Source organism: Hydra vulgaris, chromosome 13, assembly GCF_038396675.1.
Source record: "Hydra vulgaris chromosome 13, alternate assembly HydraT2T_AEP".
Classification (NCBI taxonomy): Eukaryota; Metazoa; Cnidaria; class Hydrozoa; order Anthoathecata; family Hydridae; genus Hydra; species Hydra vulgaris.
In genome coordinates this window covers 34,278,903-34,294,474 of record NC_088932.1, presented here as the reverse complement: position 1 = coordinate 34,294,474, position 15,572 = coordinate 34,278,903, and the positions used below count along the sequence as shown (strand labels likewise).

General features: G+C 27.5%; 1 protein-coding gene across 1 annotated transcript in view; it reads left to right on the top strand.

Annotated features, from left to right (window-relative positions):
• Nucleotides 1-15,111, top strand: part of LOC100201999 (uncharacterized) — a 41,824-nt gene extending 26,713 nt beyond the window's left edge. Inside the window, exons 7-8 of the mRNA XM_065816899.1 lie at nucleotides 3,721-3,761; nucleotides 14,871-15,111. Of these exons, the coding sequence (XP_065672971.1) occupies nucleotides 3,721-3,761; nucleotides 14,871-15,002 (173 nt within the window). The 3' untranslated portion in view covers nucleotides 15,003-15,111. The remainder of the gene's footprint in view (nucleotides 1-3,720; nucleotides 3,762-14,870) is intronic.
• The last annotated feature ends 461 nt before the right edge of the window (nucleotides 15,112-15,572 follow it).

Sequence of the window (15,572 nt, the reverse complement as noted above, 5' to 3'; positions counted from 1 at the left end):
TCTATAATTTTCTTGTATTTCAATACCTTTGTTTGCTATAGTTTCATAGCGTTTCTGTCTTACAGTGTCTCTATTTAATTTTATTTCTACTCTTAAGTAGTTTGTTACACATTGGCAATGAACATTGCTTGATCTCTGTAAATGATCCCTTTTCTTACACTTACAAGGTGTTGTTGCTGCTATAAGGCCATCTCTGATAATAAGGTTATGATCAATAATAGCAGTTGCATGTGTTTGTTTTTCTTTATTTGCTTTAAGTATTTGGATTTCATTAGAACTGTCTTCACTCTGCTTTGAACTCGTATTTTTAGAATCTATATAAAATATAAACTATAAAGAAGTTTTTTTTATAAAAGCTTAATAAGGATATAAACAATGATACAGCAAATGAATACCTTCTAAACATAAACTTGCTTTTTTGTAATTGGGTTTCTTTTCCAAGCCATAATCAGCTGGAAGACATTTATCAACTTCAAGGCATACAGTGATATCTTCTTCATTTTCAATTATGTGTTTACAAGCACCATCTGCCACTTTTTTCTTCCTGTATTCTTCATACCTTGCGTATCTCTCCATTCTCCTTTCAACTTTTGTATCTAATTTCTTATCACTAATGTGAATAATGAACTGAACTCTTTCATTTCTTTGATTTTCAATAAATGAAAGATCTTCCATTATAGCCTTTTTGTTTTTAGGCATATCGATGCTCTGATAGATTAGTTCTTTTATGTTTGCTTTGCCAATATCAAAATTTCATATATAATAAAATGCTCTACATATCAAATCTAAGTATATTATATGGTTATACAAATCCACATTGTACAAAATAATGTTAAAATGTTTTTACTTGAAAATGTTTTTACTTTTTTTACTTGAAACTCTATAATTTTTGGTTCTTTGGTTTCTATCTTTCAAGTTAGTTTTTTTTTGTTGTACCATAAGCTGCCATTTTTTGTAAAGTTTTACAAACTTTTTAATAATTTTTGATTCAGAAATTAAATAGTTGCCAAAACCCGCAAAGTTTCCAGAGGTTTACAATTTTTAGAGGAGACAAAAGTTTACATTTTCTCGCTGTTGTGTTTACTTTGCATACCAAATCAAAATTTTTTTGCCAATTGCATATGCAAAGTCTGTATTTAAGCTTTTAAATCAATTTGATCTAGAACTGATAAGATAATGGTAATGGCTTAAAATTGTTCCATTGGTAGGGAGCTGATAAGTTGGCAATTCAGAAATAGGTGATTTAAGTGGGTACAGTAGTCTTCTGGCACTTGTATTTAATTATATAAAGAATTGTTGTTTTTTTTGTTGTTTTTTGCATTTCCCATTTCCCATTCTGATCTGTAAATGCAATATTTAATTAGTTTTCTAAAATTAAAATGAACAGTAAATATTCATTTTATTAGTTTATAACAAAGAATAATTGAGCTTAATATTAACAAAAATTAAAAACAAATAGAAAAATGACAAATATCTTAAAAATCAATTTTTACATAAAGCACTTATAGTGGTCAAAAACAACTTTCTAAGACCCTTTTGAGTTTGTATTGAGATGGAGAACAGCTTAAAATGTAGTGGTAATTTTTGAATTCTTTTTTTCTAAATTGTCACCCTAATATAAATATATATACCCAAACTCTGTGGTAGCTCTTAGAGAGGCTGATTCCATCAACAGCTGTAAAATATCAGAGTACTAACAGTTACATGTTGTGGTTTCTTTGTTCATACTTTTGGTGTGCATTGTCAAGGCCACATTTGCAGCCCTTTGTTACGGCTTAAGGTTTATTAATAGTATTGAAGCAATTGCTTGGACTATTAAATAGTGTACTGAGTACTATCTGTGCTCAGATAGTAAAGACAAATTCTTTAACAAATTAAAAAATCACTCTTCATCTTAAGACTGTACTCTTTTCAATATTATTTCTGATCAAATCTACCAAGTCCTTTCTTTTTATCCTTCAGTTAATATTGTTGTTGGTGACTTAAACGCTCATCAAACTGAATGGCTTGGCTCTAGTGTCAGTGACTCTGCAGGCATTAAGGCCCACAACTTTTGTCTTTCTCAATCTCTAACACAAATAGTCAACTTTCCAAACTGTTTTCCAGACAATCCGACTTTTTGTTTCTGATCCTAGTCAGTGCTCAGTTTCTCCACATTCACCCTTAGGTGCTTCTGATCGCTGTTTGATCTCTCTAAAATTATTATCTCATTCTTCTTCTTCATCAGAAACCCTTTTATTATTATACCTCTTACAACTAACTTAAAGTTGACTGGGACTCTTTCCGTGATTTTCTTCGCGATGGCCCTTGGGTAGAAATCTTTCGTCTTCCTGCTGACAAATGTGCTTCTTACTTAACTTCTTAGATTCAACCTGGCACGGATTTTTGTATTCCCTTTCGACGATTTCAAGTCAAGCCTTGCTCTTTTCCATGGTTTTCCACTCATTGTGCTGCTGCAATTTCCAATGGTAACCATTACTTCTATATCTATCACTATAACAATTCTTTAGAAAGCAGATGTCTGTTTACTATTGCTAGAAACCATTGTAAAAAGGTTTTTTCTAATGCCAAAGCCTGCTTTCTTCAGGTAATAAAATCTCGTATTTCATCTCAAAAATTAGGCTATAGAAATTGCAACCGATTTGGTATATGGTTTCCAAGAAAGATTGGAAGTAAGAGTTAATCCTAGAAGATGAAGAGTAGGTGACTCATCGAGTACATCACCGTTCATAAATATAGGAAGATCTAAATTATTGCGATAACGATTGGCTGAAAAAAATTGAGTTTTAGCTGAATTAAAGTTCACCAGCCACTGTGAGCCCCATGCTGTAGCAGAAGTGAGATCCTTTTCAAGCTCAAATGCCCCCTCCAAGCAATCAGAGGGTGTTGGTTTCTTATCACGACAAGAATAAATGGTAGTATCATCAGCAAACAATGCCACCTTAGATGTCAGAATATCTGGAAGATCGTTAATGTAAATTAAAAAGAGTGTAGGGCCAAGGATAGAACCTTGAGGAACCCCTGAAGTTACAGAATAAGAAGAAGAGTGTTGTCCATCGAGGACAACTTTTATGCTACGATTGGAAAGGAAGGATTCAATGATCTTAAAGATGTTGCCGGATACACCATAAGAAGAAAGCTTATGGAGAAGACCAGCATGCCAAACTTTATCAAACGCTTTTGAAATGTCAAGAGCGATGGCCTTAACCTCTCCACCTTCATCTAATGCACGATAAAACCTGTCAGTTATTACTGTTAGCAAATCAGCTGTAGAACGAGAAGATCGAAATCCATATTGATGGTCAGAAAGTAAGTTATTAGACTAATTAGACCAGGTATCTTTTATGACGTTATCTGTAATGCAGATGAACAACAACAGTGGCCCAATACATGAACACTAAGGCACACTACTGCAGATATTAAGTTGGTCGAATTCAGAACTTTCAAAAGTAACTTGCAGTTTTTTGGTTGGAGAGAACGCATTCATCAACTGGCAAATATACTCACTAAAACCATAGACACAAGTTTTTAATGTTTTTGTTAGAATATTTTAATGTTTTTTGTTAGATTATTTGTTAGATAATTGTAAGATAACATAACAGAGATAATTGTTAGATAACAGAACAGAGATAGTTGTAAGATAACAGAACAGAGTAATGTTTGGTTATTTTTTAATTCTAATGTTTTTTTGGTTCTTTAAATTAATTTTCTTATTTATAGGTCAGCCATCAAGTTCAAATCAAATCCTTAGTTCAGAACAAGTAAATACATTTTTTTAATTCTTATTTTGTAAAATTAATAACATGCTTTTTAATTTTTGATTAGTTTAAAAAAAAATTCAAGATGTATTATTTTATGTGTAATTAACTATCATGTTCAACAAAGGGGTTTTCAAAGTTAATGAGTTAGGGGGCATTATAAAATGTACTTGTCTATAGTATTTATATTAAAATTAATTTGTTGGAGTGTAAAGCATGACACTTCCAAAAAGTGTCTAGTTGTGGTTATCATCATGTGTTATCTGTTGTAACCCAAATATTTGTTGAAATTAAAAGAATTATAAAAGAAAGATTAATCAGAATAAAGAAAATTGTTATAAATAGTATGTAAAGTGTATGTGGGAGATTATTAAGTGTATGTGGGAAGAAAGGGGTAAGTCATAGTCTTTTTCTGAGTTGATAGTTTCTAATATATCTTTTACAATGGCTTAAATTATAATTTTTATTTTTTTAAAGGGATCCCTAAGTGTCAAGACAAGTTGTATTTAGATTAAAGAGAAATATAAAACTTTTTGATTAAGATAAAATGATAAAAATAAATATAAAAATGAATAAATAATAAAAATAATAAACGCAAACAATGAAAAACTAACTTAGTAGTTTCAGTCAAAGCTCGCATTCTCCATTTTAGTTAGAATTTTTAATCTTTTAAATATACAAGCTTTTTTTTGCAATAATCTAAAGCTTTTTTTTGCAATAATCTAAGGCTTTAAAATTTGTTTAAGCACATTTGGTTCCAAATAGTTTTAATATATAGCGTCATTGTAGAATTTTGGTAACAGATATAGAAATTTGTAATTTTTTTTTTTTTTTGAATTCCTAAATTACTAAACAATTTGTTTAGTTATTTTATTTTCTAATTTTTGCAAAATTCACATTAAAAGTATGAATAAAATATTTCTACAATGGTGTCATCATTATACTGAAAATTAAATTATCTGTAGATTGAGTCAAAAAAGCTTGTATATTTTGAAGATATTTAATTCTGACTAAAATGAAGAATGCAAACTTTGTCTAAAGCTACAAAGTTCATTTTTCTTCGTATACGTTTATTATTTTATTTGAGTCAAAAAAACTCAGCCCAAACATTTTTTTTAAACATTCTCTTTAATATAAACAATACTTGTCTTTTATGTATTTTTATTTATTTATTGTTACTTTTATTTATTTATTGTTACAACCAAGCGCTCAGTCGATCTAGCAGCACTTTATTGCGAGTCAGGCTATTTGTCAGTCGATTTAGCAGCACTCCATTGGAAGTCAGGCTATTTGTCAGTCGATGTAGCAGTACTCTGTTGCAAGTCAGGCTATAAATTAGTCAATGTAGCAACACTCAGCGCATGTTTTACAGTTAAAGAATAAAAATAAAAACATTCAGAATATTTTTATTTTAAAAAAATAAAATATAAAAATTCAGATTGTTTTTAAAAACATATAGAATGTTCTTGAAAACATTCTAGTCTTTTAAAATAGCATTTTTGTGGTTTATTTACTTCCCGCAATTAAATTAATGCGCTTTGACATAATCTAACCTTAACTTTGTAAGCTTTAATACCACAAACAAACAAAGATCCATTTTTTCTACAAACATGTTTTTTTACCTGTAAACTATAGGAATATATATATATATATATATATATATATATATATATATATATATATATATATATATATATATATATATATATATATATATATATATATATACATATATATATACATACATACATACACACACAAACACAGGCACTAATTTATATTTTATACAGTGGTTTTCATAAATTTAGACGCACTCATTTTTTTTTTAATTTATGTAAGAAAATACTTAAAATAAAAATAAAATAAAAGTGCTACCGCTATGTTTGATATATAATTTAATAGAGGAAGTGAAATTATATTATAGAGTACCTTAATTTTTTTACAGGATGTTTATTACTCATTCTATACCAATTAACATAAAAAAGTTAATTGATAAGCTTGATTTTATTTTATTCATAAATTTAGACCCACAATCAAAAAAGTTTTACATCTTGTTATATGATTTTTAATTAGTAGTATACTTCTCATTAATAGGCCTAAATTAATTGATTTTGTCAAAAAACCTTATGTAAATATGGCTTACCTGGAATTAGTTAATCATTATTTAATTAATAAACAAAAGTTAATTTGGTTTTGCACTAAAAAGATGCGAAAAATGGGCAAAAGACGTATCACTCAAGGTGAAAGATGGCAAATTATTGCTCACATCAAAGAAGGAACCAAAAGTAATAGAGAAATCGCCAGGTTATTTATAGTTTCTGAGAAATGCGTTCGGACAATGAAGCAAAACTTTCTTCACACTGGTGGTGCCAGCGAGAAAACGAGGCCAGGTAGACCCTTGTCAACCACCTGAAAGAACGATAGTGCTCTTTTTAGAGCTGTCAGAGCTAATCCAAGAATTAGTTACAAAGAATTGACCACAGAATTCAATACAATGCGAAATACATCTATTTCTCAAAGCACAATCCGCCAAATACTTATTAAATACAAGATTGGAGTCTACTCTGCTTTGAAGAAACTGCTCCTGCGTCTATATTATAAACAAAGGAGACTAAAATGGTGTCGTGAAAGAAGGTATTGGACAAAAAAACAATGGAAAAACATTATGTGGAGTGATGAGAGTAACTTTGAGCTTATCAATCGCAAATCTAACATAACAGTCAAAAGAATCGCTCACGAAAAGTATTATGCCAGGTACATTAGACCGACTGTACAAAGTGGAGGAGGCTCAATAGGAATCTGGTCATGCTTCAATTACAAAGGTGTTGGTATGTGCCAAACATACACCGGAAGAATCAACTCCAGATAATAATATCAAGACAATACCGTGGCCTCCATACTCACCTGATTTGAACCCGATTGAAAACATTTAGACATGGATTGACCGTGAATTGGCTCAAGTTTCTATACTTGGCCAGCTGAAGGATATCCTTAAGGAGACCTGGTATAGGGTCCCAGAAGCGATGTGCAAAAATCTTGTTGAGTCTATGCCAGGAAGAGTTCTTAGTTGTATTAAAGTAAAAGGCGGATACACAAAATATTAATTGGTTCATAAATTACGCCTCCTTATGTATCGTGCGTCTAAATTTATGAATAATTTTTTTTGTCTTATTTTTTTAATACCATGTAGTTCTACCTAATTATTACTTAGTATTTGTATTGTTTTTGTAAATTTTTTTTTTTAATTTTGTATTCTGGATGTATTTATCTAATAAATAGAAAAAAAACTAAACCGAAATCTTTTTTCGCTATTGTTTTATCGTTAAAAACTAAAAATTTCTATTCTCAAATATGAGTGCGTCTAAATTTATGAAAACCACTGTATTATTTACATTTTTTTACTTCTATTTTATACTACTTATATTTAACTTTTTTTACTAATTTATAACCTATACTATACTTTTACTGTATATTAGATTTTTTTATTTATCTGTTTACAATTTTGGTTAGTTAAAAAAGTATTTTATAATAAAGTCCATTAATATCTTGAACTTTTTGGTATCTCAAATAATATTTTCCCCAGGACAATTTTCTCTCTTGAAGTTTTCATCGTTTTTTTTAACAAATGTTTTGATAACATTTTATTTTAAAATAGTAAAATTAGATTAACTGGCATGGCAGCAGGAAGTGCAGCTAGAGAAAAATTACCCAAAATTACTAAAATTAAAAAAGATTAAAGAGAAAAATGGCAAATCTAAAAACTCATGTTGTTAATGATGTTTTCAAACATTTTTGAGCATAATGGAATTAGCTAAAAAGTTGGATGACCAAGAGACCTTTATACAGAATGAATGAAAAAGCTTGACTTGTCTTATTGTGCTCAGTACAGGAAAGTTGCATTCAAGGTGGATAACTGTTCTACCCAACCACACGTTCAAGGTCTGAGCAACATCAACCTGATTTTTCTTCCGCTTAACACACATGTCATTCACCCCATGGATCAAGGCATGACCTTAAAGCTCATTATTGTTGTGTCTGTGTGTCGAGGCTGTTGGTAATGATGAACCCCTGCCATAAATTTTTATCCTTTAAGCAATGAAAGATGTGATTTTTTCTTGGAATGCTGTGTCAAAAGAGACTTTCATCAATAGTTTTTAAAAAATCTGGTATCAGCAAAATAAACCAGCAGATGGCAGAAGCTGATGATGATCCGATCAAATCTATGACAGAAGAGCTTGATTAAAAAAAAAAAAAATATTTTTTTGCATACCAATTCTTATTGACTAAAATAAAAAGTGAATACTTAGTACCTCTACAAAAACTATACTAAAGATTGCCGAGTCTAGCCATAAATAAAAAAATCTGCTCATATAGAATCATTTCAAAAACTTTGGAAAGAAATGGTAAAATACTTATAGGACGATAGTTTGACTTGTCTGGTTTTTTTCTTTAAATACTGTATAAAATCTGCTGTTTTTAGAAATGGTGGAAATGGTCTAGAAAATCTAGAAAGTTATTATATATGCAACAGGATTGCCACCTGGAAAACCTGGAATACCTGGAAATAGCATGAATCCCAGGGAAAACCTGGAAAACTCAGGGATTTTTTACAATTTTAATAAAATTCAGGGAAAACTCAAGGAAAATAATTTTTTTTTTGAAATTTTTTACAATTTTTTTTTTTTTTCAAAAACATTTTGCTAATACATATAATAATAAGTATGCTAAATATGGGTGTTGTTGTAAAAGTTTTAGTTTGTCAAATATAAAGATTGTGTTTAAGTAAGAAAAATATTAATCTTATTGATGAACTGGAAATAATATAGAAAAGTCAGGGAAAACTCAGGGAACTCAGGGAAAAAATTCAACTCAAGGTGAAAGGTTCTTTACCCAGGGAATAAGGTGCATAAAATTTTAGCATAAAAGTTGGTATGTCATCACTAGTCTTTTTTTTATTGTTCATAGACCCTTTAACTTGTTATATCATCAGATTTGATACGACAAAACTGGAAACTGTATACTTATTTTAAATTTATTCCTAATGTTTATGATACTTGAATGGTTAACATAGTTTTAACTGCATCAACTAGCTGATCAGATAGCTGCATCAACTAGATCTGAAGAGCAAGAAGATAATTACTGATTTATGTGTTGACCTAACGACGATGGAAATGCAACATTTTTGAAGTAGTCATTAAAATTATTAGTTAACATCTGTCAAAGATAATATTGCCATTTTAAACCAAAGTGATAGGCTCATTAAAATTTCCTACATGTCTGAATGAAATGGTGTAGTTAACTTCACTCAAAGTACATTTTCTTAAGTTTGCAATTTAAATTAACCACCAGTTCCTTTTTTTTTTGTATATTAGCGCTGAATTAACAGATTTATCAACAAGGATTTTTTTGTTTATGTTACAAATATACAAGTTGTGCTATACTCTTCATATGATGAAGAGCATAAGTCATAAGTCTTTATAGTTATAAAAAAAGTTAGTTATAAAAAGTTACCCATAAAATTAACTTTATAGGATTCATTACTGTTTCTATTTATTAATTTACTGTTAATGTTTGAATATTTTATCGTTTTGATTTTCTATATTTTCTATTCCATAAATGGTTTTACCATCTAAATTATGAAAATTTTTCACCATTGCAAGTTTTGCAACAAAAAAAATAATCATAGAGTGTGACTATTGTTCTTTTTGGATTCATGCAAAATGTATTCCAATTGACAAACATACTTACAATCTGCTTTCCAATGACTCTTCTGAATGATTTAGCCCTAACTACATATCAAACAATATGCCATTTGGCATGCTCTCTGATCTAGAACTTAAATTAACTCTTTCCTAAAATCCTCCCTATAAAATAAAATCTCATAAACCTCCTGATTACCTCAAAAACTTATTTAAAAACATAAACAATGCGTTTAATCTAATAACTAAATGTAAATACCTTGACATTAATAAACTAAATAAATCTGTTAATCCTTGTATGGAAATTTATCTCCATCTTAATATTTCTTCTCTTCCATTTCACATCAATGATCTCTACAGTCTGGTTAGTACCATTAATACTCCTCCCATGGTGGTAGAAATTACCTTAAGAATAAGTCTTATTTATACGCAGAAGTTTCTAATATAACTGACATTACCACATAAGGGTATAGCATTGAGTATTGTCCAACAGAGTCAAAAAAAGGTGATGTGCTTCTGTACCAAAATTCAAATTTTAATTACATAATTTGTAGTGATCTCTAAATTTATGCCTCCAAATATCTATTTGGATTATAGTCTGTTTTTATTGAAGTTATAAATCCGCTTAAGAGTAATACCATTTTTAGATATATCAACATCCCTTATTAAACATCACTTTATACATATTTTAATCCTCTCTTTGAAAAGTTAAGTTATGAAATAAAAAGTTTTGTATTAATGGGCAGTTTCAACATAGATTTATTGAATTATAAAGAATCACAAATTGTTTCTAATTATTTTGAATCTTTGTGCTCTCTTTCCCTATTTCCAACCATAGTTCTTCCAATACGTGTAACTTGTAAAACCAAAGCCCTTATTAAAAACATTTTCATGACTTCATTTCCTTCTGACATTTAGATCTCTGGTAATCTTACCACAACCTCTGACCACATGGCATAATTTGTCTGTATTTTTAATAATCCACTCATTAAGAAAAAAAGTAAAAATATTTAAAAGAAGCTTTTGATTCCAATTCTTTTATCCAAGAAATTTCTGATATTAACTAGAAACTTCTCATAAAAAAAGATGATAACATAAATGAATCTTTAAATTTTTTCCTTAAAACATTTGAAAAAGTATGCTTCCTACAAAGAATTAACAAAAAAACAATCAAAATTCAATCTAAACCCTAGATAACTTCTGGTATTCTTAAATATACCTAATAAAAACGTACTTTATAAAATATTTACTAGATGTGAATAACAAAAATCTACCATTTACTAAAATTAAGTTATGCAGAAATTGAATTAGCAATTTATTAAAATATTCTAAAAAAATTATACTATGCATTTTATTTTAATAACAACATCAATAATATAAAAAATACTTGGAAAGTAAATTAAGAAAACATAAATTCAAATCTTCTACTAATACTAAGTCTTTAAGTCTTAAAATCAATGGAAATGTCATCTCATATCGTAGCAGTGTTGGTAATATATTTAATAACTATTTTGCGACTGTTCAACACAAACTAATTAAAAATATTGTTCCTCCTAAACTTGTTTTTGGAAACTTTCTTAAAATATCTAGCACTAATTTTTCTTCTTCATTGATCTATTGACCGAAAATAAGGTGTCAAATCTCATAAAAGGTACTCTTAAAAATAATAAAAGTCTTAGTCCCAAGCTGGTATCTCACATAATCACCAAACTTCTATGTAGGTAATCACCAAACTTCTATATATTAAAGAATAATTCTTTCAAAAATTTTTCCAGAAGCTTTTAAGGTAGCCAAAGTAATTCCTATACACAAAATAGGTTCTCTTCTAGACTACAATTATCGACAAACGAAAGTCAAGAACATTTTTTGAAAAAATACAAATGTCTTTACAAACACCAATATGGTTTATGCAACAAACAGTCAACTCAATAATAGAAATAACAGAGAAAATTAGATAAGCCATCAGTAACAAATGCTTTGCATGTGGAGTGTTTATTGACATAAAAAAAGTAATTGATACAGTTGAGGACAAAATCCTCATAAAAAAGCCACATCACTACAATATTAGAGGTATTCCTTTTCTGTGGTTTTCCTTTTATCTTTGTAATAGAATTTGTTTCAATTAATGGTATCAATTCAGAACTAAATCTTTTAAAGGTGTTCAACAAGGTTTTAGGGCTACAATTTTTTTAAAAATTTTAAATCATTCTTAAAATTTAATACTGCTCTCTCTTAACCCTTTTTTAGAAAAATATTATTTATAAATCTTATATGTATATATTTTTTTTTATCAATGATTTAAATATTTGACTTCAATTTTCTACTTCTTATCACTTTGAAGATGACACTAACTTGTTTCTAATTAACAAATCACTTAAAAAACTTAACAAAATATAACAAAATAATGGCATCGTTCTAATGAATTACTCCTTAACTCTGAAAAAATAGAAATTATATTTAAATCTGTCCAAATAAAAATAAATAAGCAATTAAATATCAGATTAAGTGGGCAGAAAATAAATCCAGTTAACTCTATTAAATATCTTGGATTCAAGATATTTAATTGTAGATGTAGACTCTGACTTATCACTTGCATTGCATCTTCAAGAGTTAGCTTTGAAATTAAACAAATCAAACAGCATGTTAATATGTTAATCATAGAATATGTTAATCAATATATATCAGTTATATTATCAGTTCAATATTTAGGTACAGATAACTTTAAGTTATCTGTACCTAAATATTGAACTGTTCATTACGGCTATGAATCCATATAACATAAAAGCATACAAACCTGGACTAATCCCCCCCCCCCCCTCAACTAAAATCTCTTAAATCATTCTTAAAATTTAAAACTGCTCTCTTTAACCTTTTTATAGAAAAATATTATTTATAAATCTTATATCTTTCTACAACTTATTATTTATAACCCTAACTCTAAGCTTCTATTTATCTAATATTTTTTCTCTTTTCTGTTGTGATAAAATACTAATTTTAATATCTTTTATTTAATTTATTATTTTAATCTTTCTTAAATATATTTATTACTCTTCATCACTATTATTATTGTTATTAATTACTATATTTTTATCATATTAAATATTCTTATTCTTATTGTTGTTATTATTGTTATAACTAGTTTTATATTATTATTGTTGTTGTTGCTATTATAATTATTATTGTTGTTGTTGTTGTTGTTGTTGTTGTTGTTGTTGTTGTTGTTAATGTTATTGTTGTTGTTAATGTTGTTGTTGTTGTTGTTGTTGTTGTTGTTATTGTTGCTATTACTGTTATTATTATAATAGTATATACTTTTTATAATCGCTAATATTATTTTTAATCACTATAATCACTACTATTATTTTATTCCTACTTGTATTATTATCTCCATTTTATTATTACTGAATTTGAAAGGTGTTTACTTCATATTAGTATTTATTACTATTTGTAAATATCCATGTAACATCTTTACTTAGAATAATTGGATTTGAATTGATTTGATTCCTTACTATTTTCAATGGAGTAACTTAAAATATTTTTTTAATGTCAGAAGAGTAAGAAACTCACTTGTCATTTTTCTTACAAAAGAACATCTAAAAAGTTTCGCTTGGCGATTTTTTTTCATAACAAAGGGAGAAAAAAAATGTCTATTGAGTTAGAGTTAAATTAAAAATTGCATTTGTGTCATTAACAAAATATTTATAAAAAACAGGTATGGAGGATGAGCAATTATTAACTCAAGTTATTCGTTTATTTCTGTTTTTTTGTATTTTATTTGGTGTGTGTATAATGACTTATCTCGAACAAAAAAAATATATACATATATATATTATATATATATATATATATATATATATATATATATATATATATATATATATATATATCAAAATATATACATGACCGAGGCAAAAAGAAGACAATATTTACGATATCATTACAATATTTGCCTTAAAACATTTACTCCTTAGCAGCAATAATACTTTTTAGCAGAAGCAATTGCTTATGAGCAAAATAAAAACTTTATTCACGTATTTTTGAGTGTTTGCTTGAAAAATTTATTTTGCTCTCTCTGCATCAGTTTATTGTCAGTTTAAAAATCAATTTAACTTGAAAAAAATTTTTAAATTGTTTATAGATATTTTTAAAAATCTTGGATGATAAGCAGTTCCAGTTTTTAAATTTTAATGGTAGAAAGTAAAAGATAGATGATTTTTAGCATTTGACTATCTTTCTTGACAACGTTATTTATTAATAACTTTGAAAAATAGAAAGAAAAGTTTTACTTCTTTCCAACTTTAACTTATAAAGATGTTCTATACTTGAAATTAGGCTGCTCAAACGAGTTTTTGAACTGTTTGAACAGAGGGTTATCAGGGTTCCTATTTTTTTTATTTGTTACAACTTACATAAGTGCTTTAATGTATCTTATTGCATTGTATTTCTTTATTGTATTCTTCGAAATTAAAACACTAAATGACACTGACTCTAATTTTTTTTAAATTATAATTCGATATTATTCTCTTTAATCTCTTTATCTCTTTACTAAAAGTCAAAATGGTTAAAGATAACAGTAGTGAGAGAACATTTTAAAAAGTTAGGAGAAAAAAAAAGAGTGTTATTATGGAAAAAGTGACTAAAGGTGTGAAAAGAAATAAGAGTTTTTAAATAAATAAAAAACAAGTTATAAATTAGTGATTGTTAAATTTCTTTGTCTAAGGTGAGATAGAAAGAAATATAGCACTTCTTGCTATATTTCTAACTGACTTTATTAATAACTTCCTGTCGTGTTCTTGATTATATATAAGTTCTGGGTTATCAAGGTCTAACCTACTTTTGTTCTTATTTATCCAGTTTAGTAAGTCAGCTATTCCTGCTTGGAAGATTTATCTTTTTTTAAGTCTTGTACTATTTTTTTAAATACATTGTTTTTAAATTAATCACTTTTGAGTTAGTTATGGTAACGAATGTGCTTTAGACGCTAAAGACAACATTCTATGCATGTTTTTTTATTAAATTAAAATACTTGTTCAATCTTACTTCAACATACTTGTTCAGCTTTTAAATCAAACTATTATATGTTCGAAAAGGAAATCTTGCTTTAGGGCGCAAGCCCTTATTTTTGCTAAGAATTCACTAATAACTCCGTTCAGTATACATTTAATATTTCTTGTTTTTTTTTACTAAGCAAAAAGTATAACAGCCTTTTTTTAAACTCCATTAAGTTAAGATCTTTTGATCTGTAATTTTTTTCTGACTCTGTTTGTATTTGTTTTCATTTTTACTTATATATGTCTCTAAAGCTTGTTTTTTTTTCCTTTGAACTTGTTGTTTTATTAAATCAAGCTTAAATGTTTAAATATTTTTCTATTTAATTGAATGGATTTTATAAAAACACTTTACATTTATTCAGGTGAGGTTGGCCTGTGAACAAGTGCAAGCATTAGGTATAACTGACGAGAGTTTAATCAGAAGAGCACTTTCGCTTAGTGGTGGAAACCTTGAAGCAGCAATTAATTTAATTTTTGAAGAGATAATCCAATGATGCCGCATATGAGCTTGAACATTGTTGATAACTGATTACAAACGATGATTTATTTATAACTTTGCATTATTATTGTATTTAGCTCTAATCAAAAAATTTTCTAATACTATTCTATTCTATTTTGTAATTCTTTAGCAGAAGATATTTAATAATTGAGAATTTACATTTAATTTTTTCAAAATTAAATTAAACTAAAATCTTTTAAAAATTAATTATTTAGTTAGTTTTAAAACTCATTATAATATATCGATTATAATATAGTTTGAATCGATTATAATATAGTTTGAATATCGATTATAAAATAGTTTGAAAACTTATATATTTATTTGTGTGTGTATATTTAATATTTTCACTTGAGTAAGTTTTATTAGTTCAAGATCTTATTTTTATTAAAAAATATAAAGTTGTTTTTATCTGTAAAAAAAAACATGTAAAATTAATTTGTATTTTTCAAAATTATTTTATTTTGCAAAAACATAAAACATAAGAAATATTAAAAAAAGCAAAAGAGAAAAAATATTGAAGATGGGAATTTATTAAAAGAAGGCTAAACAGTTGACCTGAAAAATT